Here is a 17,214-nt window from a genome sequence, read left to right on the forward strand (position 1 = left end):
AAAAATTGAAAACGTCTTTTTTTTTTATTTAAAAAAAAAAACTTAAATTAATAAAACCTAAAAAGTATTGCTTAAATGCGTGTAAAAGTATATTTCATAAAGTGATCATTGCTGATATTAATCTACTTTTCGTCCATGTTGGCAGATATCGTCACTCACGTCTAACAGGAAATCATTGCAAAGGAGATAGCAGCCAATTTCCAAAGGCAATTTTTTTTTATTTCAAAAACCCTGTTCTAAAATTAGTATATAATTGTGTCAAGCAGATTGAATAGCAGTTATTTTAAAGCTATATCTTAAAGCAAAATATATGATAGTAAACAGCTCAGCTTATATTACGACGGCATAATTCCTTACCCATTAATGCATTAATGAAAATACACTGGAGGAGACTTAGTAGTAGATGACGCTGTCAATCCTATGTAATTCAGAAACTTTCATATTTCACTAAATAAATTAAAACTCTTAATTATTCTTGATAAAAACATTTTCTAAATTTAGTCTAAGCACGTGCATTTCAAAGCATTAACACCCTTTAGTGGTCAACATTACATTTTGTCCAATGATAAGGCAATATTTCTTAAGTTTACCAATACATTTATATCCGTTCATCAGCAGTCAGCAGTTATTAATTTTTATCAGTTGAAGCAGTAGATATAAACAGGGGCTGGCCCAAATATCGGGTAGTTAACATTATATAATGTAGACCACTAAAATATTGTAAGAATGTACTTACACAACATCAATAATTATGCAAACCTTTCGCATCAAACCATCAAACTAATTTATTTGTAAGTTAATATACTAAAACGTTAACCATTACGTAATACATGTACCATATTTCCAGACAATTTAATAACATGTTTTAATTGCACAACAATTTTTAGTTTTAGGTTTCACCAAACGATCTTATATGTACCTGTTGAAAATAAAAGTTACAAACAAATTCTTAACAATATAAATAAAATTATCTGGTGCTGAAATGTTGATGATAAACAAGAGGCACATCAGTGCCTGTGCTCCACTGGCCAAAAGGTTCAAGCAAAGACCACCTAACGAACATTTTCGTCAAGTTTCATAGAAATACAATCATCAATTTTTGAGGAGAAGTTATTTAAATATTTTTTTTACTTTAATAGCTCTGGCTGCCATGTTGTGCAGTGGACCGAAATGATTTGGGCAATTTGAGTAAAGGAGCACCAAACAAACATTTCTGTCAAGTTTTATCGAAAAAAGGTCATCGGTTTCGACGACAAGTCGTATAAAGTTTTTTTTATTTTTTAGCTCTGGCAGCCATGGTGTGCAGTGGACTGGAACCATTTAACAAATTTTGGTTAATGACCACCCAAGGAACATTTCTGTCAAGTTTCATCAAAATCTGATCATCGGTTTCTGAGAAGATGTTCTTTAAAGGTTTTTCTATTTTTTTGCCCTGGCAGCCATGTTGTGCAGCGGACCGGAACCATTTGAGCAATTTTGGTTAAGGACCACCCAAGGAACAATTCTGTCAAGTTTCATCAAAATCTGCCTATCCGTTTCAGAGAAGATGTCGTTTAAAGATTTTGCTATTTTTAGCTGTGGCGGCCATATTGTGCAATGGACCAGAACCATTTGAGCAATTTTAATAAAGGACCACCCAAGGAACATTACTGTCAAGTTTCATCAAAATCTGCCAAACCGTTTCAGAGGAGATGTCGTTTAAAGATTTTGCTATTTTTAGCTCTGGCGGCCATATTGTGCAATGGACCGGAACCATTTGAGCAATTTTGGTAAAGGACCACCAAAGGAACATTCCTGTGAAGTTTTGTCAAAATCCGCTTATCAGTTTCAGAGGAGATGTCGTTTAAAGTAAAAGTTTACGCACGCACGCACGCATGCACGCACGAACTCACGACGGACAATCTGTGACGACATAAGCTCCATGGCCTTCGGCCGGTGGAGCTAAAAATCAGTATTTAATTTAGTACTTGACTTATGAATACTTATTTTAGCTTATACTCAGTTTCACCAGTAAAACTTTTTTTCATTAGAACAAGGGGCTTAACTCATTATATATTAAAATCAGAGTATCTGCCTTGCTGTACATGAACATATTTTCTCTGGTGACAATTGTGTTTCAAGTTTCACTTCAATATGTTTTTGTTTTTAATACATTGAGGCATCAACACTTAGGTTATCACAATAGCCACGGTCTTCTTTTCCTTTGAAAAAAGTACAAGTTAAAACTGCACACAGTTACAGCTGGTATTAAATATGGTATGATTACATAAAATAGATAATTAATACACTTCAACCAAATATACTCCTCTATAATTCTTACTGTATATAATAAACCATTAGCATATCCATTTAATAAGTATACATGCCAAATATCCTACCCTGGGAAAATTACTGTCTGTGCTTTGTTATTATAAAAGCAATCCCCACTCAAAAACACTGATTTGAAACCAAATTCCCCCTGCTCGGGTAAACCTTGAATCCCCTGATTTGAAAGTAAATTCACCCAGCTCAATTAAACTTTCAACCCCCTGGTTTGAAAGCAAAGTCTCCCAGCTTGAGTAAACCTTTAATCCCCGGCTTAAAAGCAAAGTCTTCCAGCTTAGATTAACCTTTAGTTCCCTGGTTTAAAAGCAAAGTCTCCCAGCTTCAGTAAACCACTAATCCCCTGGATTGAAAGAAACTTCTCCCAGCTCAAGTAAACCTTTAATCCCCTGGTTCAAAAGCAAATTATCCCAGCTTAAGTAAACCTCTATTCCCCTGGCTTAAAAGCAAATTCTCCCAGCTCAAGTAAACCTTTAATCCCGGGGCTTAAAAGCAAATTCTCCCAGCTTAAGTAAACCTTAAATACCCTGATTTAAAAGCAAATTCTCCCTGCTCCAATAAACCTTTAACCCCCTAGCTCAAAAGCAAATTCTCCCAGCTTAAGTAAACCTTTAATCCCCTGGTTTAAAAGCAAAGTCTCCCAGCTCAAGTAAACCTTTAATCCCCTAGCTCAAAAGCAAAGTCTCCCAGCTCAAGTAAACCTTTAATCCCCAGCTCAAAAGCAAAGTCTCCCAGCTCAAATAAACCTTTAATCCCCTAGCTCAAAAGCAAATTCTCCCAGCTCAAGTAAACCTTTAATCCCCTAGCTCAAAAGCAAAGTCTCCCAGCTCAAGTAAACCTTTAATCCCCAGCTCAAAAGCAAAGTCTCCCAGCTCAAATAAACCTTTAATCCCCTAGCTCAAAAGCAAATTCTCCCAGCTCAAGTAAACCTTTAATCCCCTGGTTTAAAAGCATAGTCTCCCAGCTCAAGTAAACCTTTAATCCCCTAGCTCTAAAGCAAAGTATCCCAGCTCAGGCACACCTTTTAATACCCTTGTTTGCAAGGGAATTCCCCCTGCTCAGGTAACACCTCAAATCCCCTGGCTAGAAAACAAGTTTCCCAGCTCAGGTAAATTATGTATCTGCTCATTTGAAAGCAAAATCCCCCTGCTGAAGTAAACCCCAAATATGGTATGATTACATTAAATAGATAATTAATACACTTCAACCAAATATACACCTCTATAATTCTTACTGTATATAATAAACCATTAGCATATCCATTTAATAAGTTTACATGCCAAATATCCTACCCTGGGAAAATTACTGTCTGTGGTTTGTTATTATAAAAGCAATTCCAACTCAAAAACACTGATTTGAAACCAAATTCCCCCTGCTGGGGTAAACCTTGAATCCCCTGATTTAAAAGCAAATTCACCCAGCTCAAGTAAACTTTCAATCCCCTGGTTTAAAAGCTTAGTCTCCCAGCTCAGGTAAACCTTTAATCCCCTGGTTCAAAAGCAAATTATCCCAGCTTAAGTAAACCTCTATTCCCCTGGCTTAAAAGCAAATTCTCCCAGCTCAAGTAAACCTTTAATCCCGGGGCTTAAAAGCAAATTCTCCCAGCTTAAGTAAACCTTAAATACCCTGATTTAAAAGCAAATTCTCCCTGCTCCAGTAAACCTTTAACCCCCTAGCTCAAAAGCAAATTCTCCCAGCTTAAGTAAACCTTTAATCCCCTGGTTTAAAAGCAAAGTCTCCCAGCTCAAGTAAACCTTTAATCCCCTAGCTCAAAAGCAAAGTCTCCCAGCTCAAGTAAACCTTTAATCCCCAGCTCAAAAGCAAAGTCTCCCAGCTCAAATAAACCTTTAATCCCCTAGCTCAAAAGCAAATTCTCCCAGCTCAAGTAAACCTTTAATCCCCTAGCTCAAAAGCAAAGTCTCCCAGCTCAAGTAAACCTTTAATCCCCAGCTCAAAAGCAAAGTCTCCCAGCTCAAGTAAACCTTTAATCCCCAGCTCAAAAGCAAAGTCTCCCAGCTCAAATAAACCTTTAATCCCCTAGCTCAAAAGCAAATTCTCCCAGCTCAAGTAAACCTTTAATCCCCTGGTTTAAAAGCATAGTCTCCCAGCTCAAGTAAACCTTTAATCCCCTAGCTCTAAAGCAAAGTATCCCAGCTCAGGCACACCTTTTAATACCCTTGTTTGCAAGGGAATTCCCCCTGCTCAGGTAACACCTCAAATCCCCTGGCTAGAAAACAAGTTTCCCAGCTCAGGTAAATTATGTATCTGCTCATTTGAAAGCAAAATCCCCCTGCTGAAGTAAACCCCAAATATGGTATGATTACATTAAATAGATAATTAATACACTTCAACCAAATATACACCTCTATAATTCTTACTGTATATAATAAACCATTAGCATATCCATTTAATAAGTTTACATGCCAAATATCCTACCCTGGGAAAATTACTGTCTGTGGTTTGTTATTATAAAAGCAATCCCCACTCAAAAACACTGATTTGAAACCAAATTCCCCCTGCTCGGGTAAACCTTGAATCCCCTGATTTAAAAGCAAATTCACCCAGCTCAAGTAAACTTTCAATCCCCTGGTTTAAAAGCAAATTCTCCCAGCTTAAGTAAACCTTTAATCCCCTAACTCAAAAGCAAATTCTCCCAGCTCAAGTAAACCTTTAATCCATGGGCTTAAAAGCAAATTCTCCCAGTTTAAGTAAACCTTTAATAACCTCGTTTAAAAGCTTAGTCTCCCAGCTCAGGTAAACCTTTAATACCCTGGTTTAAAAGCATTTTCTCCCATCTCTAGTAAACCTTTAATCCCCTAGCTCAAATGCAAATTCTCCCAGCTTAAGGAAACCTTTAATCCCCTAACTCAAAAGCAAATTCTCCCAGCTCAAGTAAACCTTTAATCCCCTAGCTTTAAAGCAAAGTCTCCCAGCTCAGGCACACCTTTTAATACCCTTGTTTGCAAGGGAATTCCCCCTGCTCAGGTAACACCTAAAATCCTCTGGCTAGAAAACAAGTTTCCCAGCTCAGGTAAATTACATATCTTCTCATTTGAAAGCAAAATCCCCCTGCTTAGGTAAACCCCAAATCCCCTTAATTGAATGCTTATTCCCCCTTCACCAAATCCTCTGGTTTGAAAGCAAGCTTCCCTTAAATCCCCTGGTTTAAAAACATTTGCAGAGTTCTAGCAAACTTCCCCTGAATAGGGCAAATAAAAATTTGGCATGTATGTTCCGAGTAATAACATTTTGCGATGTCCCGCAATGAGCTAGGGAAATAAAAAGCCCGTGATATATAGTGGAATATAGCATTGTGAAGCGTGATATAAACTAATTACCACACTGTGGTCACACAAGAGCGGTTGTAATATTTCCTGCGAGTTGACCTGAATATTATAATGGTGGTTTGGTTATTACTTTCCTAGAAATTTTAGTATGTCTATCGTATGTTATTTAAGACAAAAGATAAATAGTAAATAATGAAATTCGCTTTACGAATGGTACTATTATTAGACATCATTTGGTTCATCACATCACATTACAGATTCTATAAAGAAAACTAAATTTTTTATATCCTTTTTTTTTCCAAGTACACTAGGGGTGATTTTTTCTTGAAATAACTAAAGTATACCATACATATAAAACCTTTCTACAGTTAAGCTCATTCAAAAATTTTTTGAAGAGATTTGCTCATTTCTTTGTTGATCAGATGAACAATAATATCCATCATTTAACTGGCATAGTTGAAGCAAGAAAAGGGAAGGTTCCATCAGACAAGAAGAATGAGAGGTTGTGAAAAACTATATGACAGACAGACATTTTATTAAGACTTATACTAACATACATTGTCTAATCACATATAATAATTTACTTAAATATGTCATGTTAACACTTTCCTGTATGTGTAGCTACCCTTACAAGTATAAGTTTGGAACACTGCCTGTATGTGTAACAATTCCTGTTTGTGCAGCTACTATATGTTTAAGAATGTAACACTTCCTGTATGTGTACCTACCTGTAAGTGTAGCTGCCTGTATGTGTAACTTTCTGTATGTGTAGCTACCTAAATGTGTAGCTGCCTGTATGTGTAGCTACCTGTATGTGTAGCTTCATGTATGTGTAGCTACCTGTAAGTGTAGCTGCCTGTATGTGCAGCTTCATGTGTATGTAGCTACCTGTAAGTGTAGCTTCCTGTATGTGTAGCTTCATTTATATGTATCTTCTTGTATGTGTAGCTGCCTTAATGTGTAGCTACATGTATCTGTTGCTTCCTGTATGTGTTTCTACCTGTATGTGTAGTTTCATGTATATGTAGCATCATGTATGTGTAGCTCCCTGTATGTGTAGCTCCCTGTATGTGTTTCTTCTTATATGTATAGCTTCCTGTATGTGTAGCTGCCTGTATGTGTAGGTTCCTGTATGTGTAGCTGCCTGTATTTGTAGCTGTCTGTATGTGTAGCTACTCTAATAATTATAAGTGGGCTACATCTCTTATATGGGTAGCCACTCTATAACAAGCGTAAGTTTGCTATACCTCCTATATGTGTAGCCATTCTTACAAGTTTAAGTTTGCAACACTACACCTGTATGTTTAGCTACCCTTACAAATATAAATACATTTACATATATCTGGATGACAAGGCAATAAACAAGAGCTGTCATAGAGACAGCGCGCTCGACTATTCCGCCGCTTTTCGGTGTATGGATTGAAATGTTTTGGTGAAACATGCATGGATCACTGTTAGATTAGATTTCAATGCAATACATGATGTGCTGAGATATTTACATAAATTGAATTGGAAAATATTTGAGGTGGTACGCAAACTTTAATGTAAATTCTAAGTTGAAAAAGGGGCATAATTCTGTCAAAATGCTTGATACAGTGACCTCCTCCTGTGTACAGGTTGGGGGCATGATGGTGAACAAGCTTGCAAAGTTTCAAAGCCAGATGTCAATGGACTTTGAAAATATTAGAGGTGGTACGCAAACTTTAATGTAAATTCTAAGTCGAGAAAGGGGCATAATCTTGTCAAAATGCTTGATAGAGTAACCTTCTCCTCTGTACAGGTTGGGGGCATGATGGTGAACAAGTGTGCAAAGTTTCAAAGTCATATGTCATTGGACAATGGAATATTTGAGGTGGTACGCAAACTTTAACATAAGTGGTTACGCCGACGCTCGGGTGACTAGGATAGCTCTCCTTATTCTTCGAATAGTCAAGCTAACATTTACACATACAGTACAAGTAGCATTTCACAACCCCTCAACCTAGAGAACTAGACAATACACTCTTGTCACAGCACAATCTAGCCTTTGGTTTTTTGTTACTTACAACAGTTCTGTTCTTAGCGATACCCTCTGTTTGACCACATATACATTATAATATAATACTTAAATACACACTGTACATTATTCAAAATAATGATTTAAATTATATATTAGATGTTTGTCAGGGAAATGCCAACAATGTTGAGCCCGCCCCTGTCACATTCATGAAAACCCTGAGAAAGGCTGTTGTTTGACCTTGAATGTAATTGTTGTCAAGTTTGTGGCCTTGCTTCTCATACGCATATTTTCACTGGTACCAGTCCATGTGTACTAAGTTTCAGGCGACAATGTTAAAACATTTTTTATTTAAAATATTTCTTAACTACGATAACATTTTTTTGCATGAAAATGATGACAGCAACAACACTAGGGCTCTGACAACACCTCTACATAATCCAGATAAAGACTTTTTCCCCATGGTATTATTTGATAGTGTTTCTGATGTGGCATTGCTGGGGTAAATTTAAGTATACAGCACTATACAATACACTGTGTTTGGGCAAGAATGTTATTGGCAATTTTAAGTGAATGTGCTATGTTATTGGATGATAATAATTAATAATATATGGGGGAAAGATAAAGATAATACTTGCTTAAAAAAGCCAAATATTTTTTTACTATATTAAGTCATAGAAATTGTTATGATTGCACTAAATGACCAAATAAAATGTCCAAACAATTAAATGTAAATTTCTGCTAGTCAAAATGTGTTATAAATTAGTGAAAATACATTTTTTAAAGGAAACATTATATTGAAATAAAAAAAATATGTATATATAATTTATAATAATTTTATGTCAGAAAAACTGTTTTATGAAATAAATGAAGCAAAGAAATCAAAATTCCAAATAATTGAACACAAGATTTATTATTATTAATAAAAACAATGTAAAACTAAATTTAGTAAGGTCAGGGGCGTAGCTGATGCAGATGTAATACGTAATTTATCTAAAATACATGGGAGAACAAAAAAGTGGGCTCAAACAGTTGTCTGTTTTACTAAGTTGTTCAAAGCTGCACTTTTCACAGATTGTCAATTTTGAAACTACTTTTTTTTGTCTCAGAATTGGCTTATTTTGACATAAATACCTTCAATGCAGTCATAAAAGATAACCCCCAATACAACAGACTTTAGTTGGGTAAACTGCCGCAAATAATCAAAACATTTAATGCCTAAGTAACGCTTTAGCCATAAAACTTCAATTTTCATATATAAATATGTGAATATATGTATATAAAAACTGTGATCTGATCTTTTGGCAGTAGTTTTATTTCACTGGTTTCCTGGCAAAAATTGGCTCATTCAAAGACAAAAAATAATAAAAAGTTGTCAAAACAGTCAATCTGTAAAAGTGCAGCTTTAAGAAACACAACTCATTCTAGTCAGATTTTGTCAGAATGATGTTACTAGGACCAAATACCCATCTCCTCATTGTTTATTTGTTCTGCATAACTTTTGCGTTCTTATGTAATTTTTTAATATGAAATGTGGCCGACATCATCATTTTTGCAAAACACCTCCATCATGGCAGCTGATGAAACCACAGTGACTTTTTCGAAGATAAAAAGACTTGCAAACTAAGGGCTGTTCCATTTTTTAACATATAACCCCGAGGGGGAAGGAACTTTTAAATTATGCCATCCCCCCTACAGAAGCATCCTTGTGGGATCCAAATTAGCAAAAAAAAAGACACCCACCTATATACTATTTAAATAATTGCCTTCCCCCTGGGGTTTATAATTATGTTTTACTGGAATAGCCCTAAATATAAACAAACATAAATCTCAGAAACAAATGCACTGTAACTGGACATATGCCACTGCTTGTGTGTTTCCTCTCAGTTGAAAAAAATGCACAGTAAAACGCACAATGGGTCATGGTACACATAAGTGTATTGTTTCTAGTTACATGTGTATCAAGTTTCATTTAAAAATGGTGAACATTTTTATTAAGTAAGGGCCAAGGTTTTTCGTATGTCAATGATAACACCTAGGGCTATCAGAATATCTGAGCCTTTTTCTTTGAAAAAAAAATAAGATGAAAAGTTGGTATCATCCGTACCAAGTTGTGATTTTCTGTTGTTGATTTTTTGGACCTCAGATTTCTTGCTATTTCCATAAAAAAGTGCTTATCAATATTATTTTCTTTTAAATGCAAATAGGCCCTTTGGGAATCAATATGCAAGTGAAAGTACTCCACTATTTTCTTTACAATCAAGTCTCATAGCTACGCCCCTGATAAGCATTATTCAAACTAAGACCAAAGATCTATCACACAAAAACATACTTCCTATGTTGCCGTTCCCGACTTTTCGTGATTATTGTGTCCTCAGTTTCTTGCAGCTTCTGTCGGCACTGCTGCGCTGAGCGCATATCCCCCTGTAGTTCAAGCTCCTGTAATTTAGTTGTGAGGTCGTCTTTCTTGTCCTGGAGGTCTTGGAGACACGAGTAGATTTCACTGTCCTCCTCCTCCTATATAAAGCATTTACATTCATTCAATATTTTAATATACTAATTTATATAAGTGATTGTGGAGACAGTTTGAAATATAAGTTGATCAAATGTGATCATTTAGCAAATAAGTTTTGGCAACTGCTCCTACTTGTTCCTTTTTTTAAACTGGACTATTAAATCGATGATAGATCAAAATAACAACCCTGGCCCCGATTTCTCGAAACTTCTTAAGCTTAACAGGCTTAAGTCGCTTATTTCAATTAGCCAAAATACATACTGAAAATGGATTTTGATAAATGAAAAATGGTTTATTCTGATAATCATACAGACTATTCCTACATAATTTCTAAAATTTCTTGAAGAAGTAAATAGAACACATTTTATGGAACAACAAAAATAGTGAGATTAGCTGAATCCTGTTATAAGGGACTAAAGATGTTTCGAGAAATTGGGGCCTGATTATTACCGATCATCGATTATGTTTTTGGTCTGATTTTTGATCCCTTTTTATCCCTTTTAACAAGTACAAACCTGTGGGTTCTTCATCTCAATGTAGACTAGCAAGGAGGACAACTCATGAGGTTCACTGTACTCGTTCTTCAGAGGTACACTTCGATAGCCTGAAACAGGAATATTTGAATAATGGGTTTTTGGAATTTTCTTTACTCTGGTAACCTGAAACAGAGGTATTTGAATAATGAGTCTCATATTTTGGAATTTTCTTCACTCTGGTAACCTAATAATGGGTCACATGTTTTAGAAGTTGCTATGTTCTGGTAGCCTGTAATGGAAATATTTGAATGATAAGTCTCATATTTTCTTCACTCTGGTAACATGAAATAAAAATATCTGAATAATGAGTCTCATATTTTGGAGGTTTTTTCACTCTGGTACCTTGAAACAAAAATATTTGAACAATGAGTCTCATATTTTGGAATTTTCTTTACTCTGGTAACCTGAAACACGAGGTATTTGAATGATAAGTCTAATATTTTGGAATTTTCCTCACTCTGGTAACCTGAAACAGAAGTATTTGAATAATGAGTCTCATATTTTCGAATTTTCCTCACTCTGGTAACCTGAAACAAAAATATTTGAATAATGAGTCTCATATTTTGGAATTTTCCTCACTCTGGTAACCTGAAACAGAAGTATTTGAATAATGAGTCTCATATTTTGGAATTTTCCTCGCTCTGGTAACCTGAAACAAAAATATTTGAATAATGAGTCTCATATTTTGGAGGTTTCTACACTTAGCTACCCTGTTATGGATAATATTAATATTGAGTAACTTTAGCAGGTAGCTCCTCAAAACCTAAAGTTGCTTTACATTTCACATCTCTTAAATATCACTGTGTTTAGTTAATACAGATTTATTTTAGCTTCATTGTCAAAACAGCTGTAACTTGATGTGAATCTTGCTCAAGTTTGCATTTTGTGTAGAAATCAATGCTGGGTCCATGTTGAGAGGTCACGAGAAAGCTTAAATTTTTTGGCTCAAATCGGGGCTCCTTATTCATAACATAGACCAAGAGCCCCACAGAGCAAGCGCCAATGTTAATCTGTAATTTTAAAACCAAAATGGCATTATTCATCATTTTTAATAATGAACATTATGAGCCCTGCTTCACTCGTCCATGTTGCCTCTAGCAATATCTGTACCAAGTTTCATGGGAGTTATAAGGTTTAAGTTTTGCATGACAACACCTGGTTTTGTTTTCTGCCCACAACAAAATAGCTAAAAAAACATGACAACTGCAAGGGAAATAACTCAAAAAATATTTTAGCAAGAGTTACAGTCACACATGTGCATATTGCAAAAGTAAGCGTCTGTAACCTTGTTGAGCTTGACTCTAGTCTGACTTTGTGAAGAGACATGAGAGGTGTTGCATAAGTGGGAGCGCGAGCGCCAGTGAAATAGCACTACTTTTATATCGTTTCATGCGAATACCTTTCTATTTTTCAGCCAAGCCAAAGTTAAAGTTTTTGCACAATGATGACGGTTACTGGTGCCAATGTTGATGACAACCTCAAGGCTTTAACAATTGGCTAACTTTTTTCTTCGACTAACAAGGAAATATATATATATAAAAATCATTTACCAGGTCTGAGGCACTTGATGGGAAAGGTCGCTTGTCCCAGAACATTTGGGTCTCCAAACATATCTTCATCGTAGACAACGAACCGGATCATGGCCAGATCCGGGCAGCGGATGTCAAAATCATAATTCTGCTTTGACCATACAGGATTCAGGCCATTTGATGCTGAAAGAACAGGGTTATATTTTTATAATAATAACATTTGCTTTGAAAATTTAAGGGTCCGGACCTCGCCAAAAATGTAATATGGACCGCTGACGTCATACAATTGGTAAGTGCGGCTTGCTATTTTCACAACGGCGAAAACTTGTCTCAAGTAAACATTATTAGCTTTGTTCAATAAAACACATTTAAATCGCTTTAAAAATATAGAATTGTAATGCAAAGTGTTCAGTATAATATAAGAAATATAACACACCACTTCTGGCTTTATGGCATTATAAGGACCAGTCAGTCAGCCCCCGAAGGTGAATGGACCTCCGCTAACGCCTCGGTCCATATACACCTTCGGTGGCTGACTGGCCGGTCCGTATAATGTCGTATGACCCTTAGTGGTGTGTTATATTTCTTAAATATATCACGATTGTACACTGTAAATCCTTTCCCAATGAGCCAGGTAACACTCACATGCTGGAAAGGTTTTGAACTTGTTGTTATCACAGTCTAGGCCGACAATCTCTAGCTCCACAAACGGGCTCACAATCTTCTGCTTTTGTTTGACCAGGTGACGAGCCCCAATTACCTAAGATGAGATCATATCAAAGTACAATGCAATGCGCATGAGTTTGAATTTCTGAGAATGAAATAAATAAACACCTGATAATGCTATTATGGAGACGACACATTATTAGCTCTGTTTTCGTTTCAATCCATTTCAATGTATCATGTTATTGATAGTATATATATATATATATATATATATATAATCATATAAAAATAGGTTTCAACAGTTTTTTGCCAAAACCTTCATTTTGAAATCATATTGGAGACACAGTCACACCATTTTTTTTTTAATCAGACATGCTTAACTTTGCTGAAGGACCATGTTTATTCTTAGTTTAAATCAATTTACCAAAATGTTATTGCTATTGAAGGGGATATGTTTTTAAACTACTTTCAAAGCATGATTAAGTCCAATAATAAAGCAGGACCTGTTGACTGCTACCTACCGATATCGATATGGTGAGTGGATCGACCTTTATCGACTTCTTATCAAATGGGGAATAATCCTCCGATCTCATGCATTCCGGCTGCAACACATACCCACACCTGAAAACAAGAGTGAATGATTATTTCAACAAGTCTCAAAACTCAAGTTAATCAATCATTTCTTATAAACTTTAAAGCCAAATAGTCAGGCCACAATTATTTTTTTTAAGTTTTTTTGTTTATTAAAAATGCAAATTTTAATTGAAGTGCAATATAAGACCTTCATACCTTTAAGAATGGACCAAGCAGTCAACTTGATATCATTAGATCATATTCTTTTTAACTCTTCACCAAAATGAATAAGCTTGAGGTCTTTTGCAACTTGTTTCGATTTTTTTCGCCATAATTTAACCCATACACATACATACCATTAGTCTACTAGTTGCATGGATCTATGTAGGATATGGGCGCTCATCTGAGACTGATATTCAAACTTGCAAATAGGGTCATATAGAAACCAAAATTATCCGAATTTCAAGTTCAAAGACTTACATGCCATTCTGCAAGAATCTGCCCTGGTTCAGTTGCATGGACCTGTCAGGTGTCTGGTAGTTCAGGGCACACAGCTGTGAGCCACAATTCCACATGGGCATGGGGTTGTAGTTGGTGGAATCTATACGCGCGCCCTTCGGGTACACCCTGCTCAGCTGTGTGTTATTGTACGTGGGAAGAAGTTAAGGAGCGCAGTAAAAGCCATTATCAAATATTACTGGTTCCCTTACACCCTGCTCTCTTGACAACTGTGGGACATTTCACAGGGAAATTATCGTAATCATGAATGATAATTTACAAAGCAATATCATGCGCGTAGCTGCCTATATGCAAGTATGCAGCTGAATCCACATTATTATGACAAACAAATGAAAAAAATCAGCCAAAGTGGCAGTATGCGTTCTTGACTACATGATCCTAAAACTGCTGTCCATTTTTCCAGTACCAAAAAAGCGCCTCAGAATGCCCAGAATGCACCATGTTTTTGAAACTTTTCTGACGGGGGTATGCCCCAGGCTTCCCCCCCCCAGCACAATTATGAATCCACATGAATAGAGGGCTAGCTACACCCCTGAATATCAGTGTTGCTGAATGAGGACCTCTTTGGAACCAAAGCCCATGACATTACATTGTGTCTTTATTTAGTAACAAAACCCCTGCATGACATCAAATTTAATCTTCTAGGCTGAAGAGTATTAAATTGTAACATGTGATTTTCATAGGAGGATGAGTTTTCTCCCATACGTCATTAATATTCATGAAAACTAGATTGTTTCAGTCCATTTTCCCACTGTACTTACATATATGTAAATGGAATGATATTCAGGGGTTGTCAGTTTTGGGTATAATCTAGATAAAAAAGAACCTTCCTGTTAACAGTGTGTGTATACCACGTGATAAATTGCGTCATAAATGCTATATCAGAAGGCAATATTTTTTTTAAATGAAGAGTTCAAACAAAGATAACTTTACTATTTCCTCACCATTTTAAAGGAAACATAGCACAGTCTATGCCGCTTACAGAGCCCCGCCTTCAATCTTGTACCAAAGTTTGATTGAGAGTCTAGTTTCTGACAACACTTCAACAAACCTTTACACAAAACCACAATTTTTGTTGTGTTTTTAAAAGAAGAAGTTCTGTTTGAAAAATTATAGTTAATTGTTGTTGAAATTATAAATACCCACACATAAATTGTAAAACTGATCATTATTTGAGCAAATTAACTAAGTCTTACAAAATAATTTAAAAACAATTCCCAAATTTGGGAAAAAATGGTGCAAACATTCATGATTTGAAGGGTCAAGATCATTTCCCAATTACCGAAAATACAACAAATCTTTCCTGAGGCATATAAGAAACATAGCCCGTGACGTAAAGGATATTTGATGAACTGCCTGGCTTTGCTCTTGCTACATAGACTCTCAGCCTTTATTTCCTGGAAGGACGACATCTCCAGACAGTTGCCTGAACCCTGGATCTCTGTAAAAGTTTTGTTTTATACAACACTAGGTTTACTCTATATAACAGCAGGTTTACTCCATTCAACAGCAGTTTTACCCTATATAACAGCAGGTTTACTCCATTCAACAGCAGTTTTACCCTATATAACAGCAGGTTTACTCCATTCAACAGCAGTTTTACCCTAAATAACAGCAGGTTTACTCCATTCAACAGCAGTTTTACCCTATATAACAGCAGGTTTACTCCATTCAACAGCAGTTTTACCCTATATAACAGCAGGTTTACTCCATTCAACAGCAGTTTTACCCTATATAACAGCAGGTTTACTCCATTCAACAGCAGTTTTACCCTATATAACAGCAGGTTTACTCCATTCAACAGCAGTTTTACTATATATAACAGCAGGTTTTACTACATATTTTCTATAACTGCAGGTTAAACTCTATATGGCAGTGGTTTTTACTGTATAACAGCAGTTATACTCTATAAAACAGAGGTTTTACTTCATATAACAGCAAGTTTTAATCTATATACCAGCAGTTTACAACATATTACAGCAGTTTTTCTCTATATTACAGCAGGTTTTACCCTTTAAAACATCAGTTCAGCTGTATTTACCTCTTAAGAAGCAGCTACTATGAGTGCTATGAGGTCCTATATTATATCCACAAAGATTATAAAAACTATTGCATTTTCATCATCACCTGATGATGGGGGACACAATCAAGTTTTACAATGGAATGCATAAACTCTATCAATTTAAAAAACAACAACGCTTGATGCAAATTGCAAATGTTTGCGTATAATTTCTTATAACAATATTGCACAAATTTTTGTTATACAAAATGGGTGAATTACAAAAATGGACTCGCTCACAGATTAATCGTTGGCAACACTTTTTCAGACTTTGTTGCAATCAGGTTATTTAATTTACTTTTATGAAAAAACTCCAAACACCTACACATTTGAACATAAATTCTGTTAATCATTCAATTTACAATAGTATTTAACAAACTGTTTCAAAAAATAGAACATTTTTTGTCACATGTTTAAATATATTTTTACAAGAGATTCAAATTTTCATGATGTATTTTCACTGTAGTATGACTTTTGTTCACATTTCAAACAAATTTAATGTGAAACGCTATATAGTGTGAATGAGTCCCTATGAATGTCATGCTTACTGTCAAAGTTGAATTGCACAGCGATGCAGTAGACAATCAGATCTGAAAATTCTTGAGCAATTTGGTTCCTTCGCTCCCGTTGACGCTTTATAGTGGCCTGTAACCGCAAATCAGGGGAGATAATTTTCAAAAGTGCTAAAGTAGGTTACTTTCAAGATTTAACAATTTATTATAAATATAAATGTAATGTTATTTTCAAATCATGCTACAATATCTAAGAAAAACATTTCCACTATTAACATGCATGTATCAGGTCAATGTGTACTATCTGTAATCTCACATCAATGCATATGTAAAACAGCTCCTTTTACTATGTACCAGTAAGTGATGATTTCTCATGGTTAAGTTTCATTGCATTAGTTTCAATCCAGTCATAACTGTTTAGTTATCAGTCACGGCATTTGGTTAATAGACCATCACCTGCCTGTAATTACAGTGTGGGTTTTTTCTTGACCAATTTGGGACCAAAATTTGGCTTAATCGAACACTCAAACACATATTGTTGTGCCAAATGTGAGAAAAAAAAATCCAAATTTTTTGCTGGAAAAATAAAATATATTTATAAAAGCAAAGAAAAAAATTAATTGGACACTTAATTTATTAGTATATGGAAAAGTTGTTGTATTCTTAAAGAAACAAATTAATCAATCTGTTTTATTTTTAA

The 17,214-nt window shown here is 35.4% G+C and overlaps 1 protein-coding gene across 13 annotated transcripts in view; it reads right to left on the reverse strand.

Moving 5' to 3' along the window:
- LOC128243840 (1-phosphatidylinositol 4,5-bisphosphate phosphodiesterase gamma-1-like) overlaps window positions 1–17,214 on the reverse strand; it is a 101,739-nt gene that overhangs the window by 7,863 nt on the left and 76,662 nt on the right. For 9 of the 13 annotated variants that reach the window (XM_052961819.1, XM_052961818.1, XM_052961817.1 and 6 more), the window contains 8 exons: window positions 16,551–16,647; window positions 15,288–15,384; window positions 13,905–14,075; window positions 13,373–13,472; window positions 12,831–12,945; window positions 12,207–12,368; window positions 10,636–10,724; window positions 9,938–10,122 (listed from right to left, as the gene is read on the reverse strand). In XM_052961819.1, the coding sequence (XP_052817779.1) occupies window positions 9,938–10,122; window positions 10,636–10,724; window positions 12,207–12,368; window positions 12,831–12,945; window positions 13,373–13,472; window positions 13,905–14,075; window positions 15,288–15,384; window positions 16,551–16,647 (1,016 nt within the window). Of the gene's footprint in view, window positions 1–357; window positions 419–5,660; window positions 5,709–7,654; window positions 7,681–9,937; window positions 10,123–10,635; window positions 10,725–12,206; window positions 12,369–12,830; window positions 12,946–13,372; window positions 13,473–13,904; window positions 14,076–15,287; window positions 15,385–16,550; window positions 16,648–17,214 lie in introns of all 13 variants that reach the window. The other 4 variants (XM_052961815.1, XM_052961823.1, XM_052961820.1 and 1 more) reach the window with 4 other exon arrangements.

The sequence above is a fragment of the Mya arenaria genome, chromosome 8 (assembly GCF_026914265.1).
Source record: "Mya arenaria isolate MELC-2E11 chromosome 8, ASM2691426v1".
Taxonomy (NCBI): domain Eukaryota; kingdom Metazoa; phylum Mollusca; class Bivalvia; order Myida; family Myidae; genus Mya; species Mya arenaria.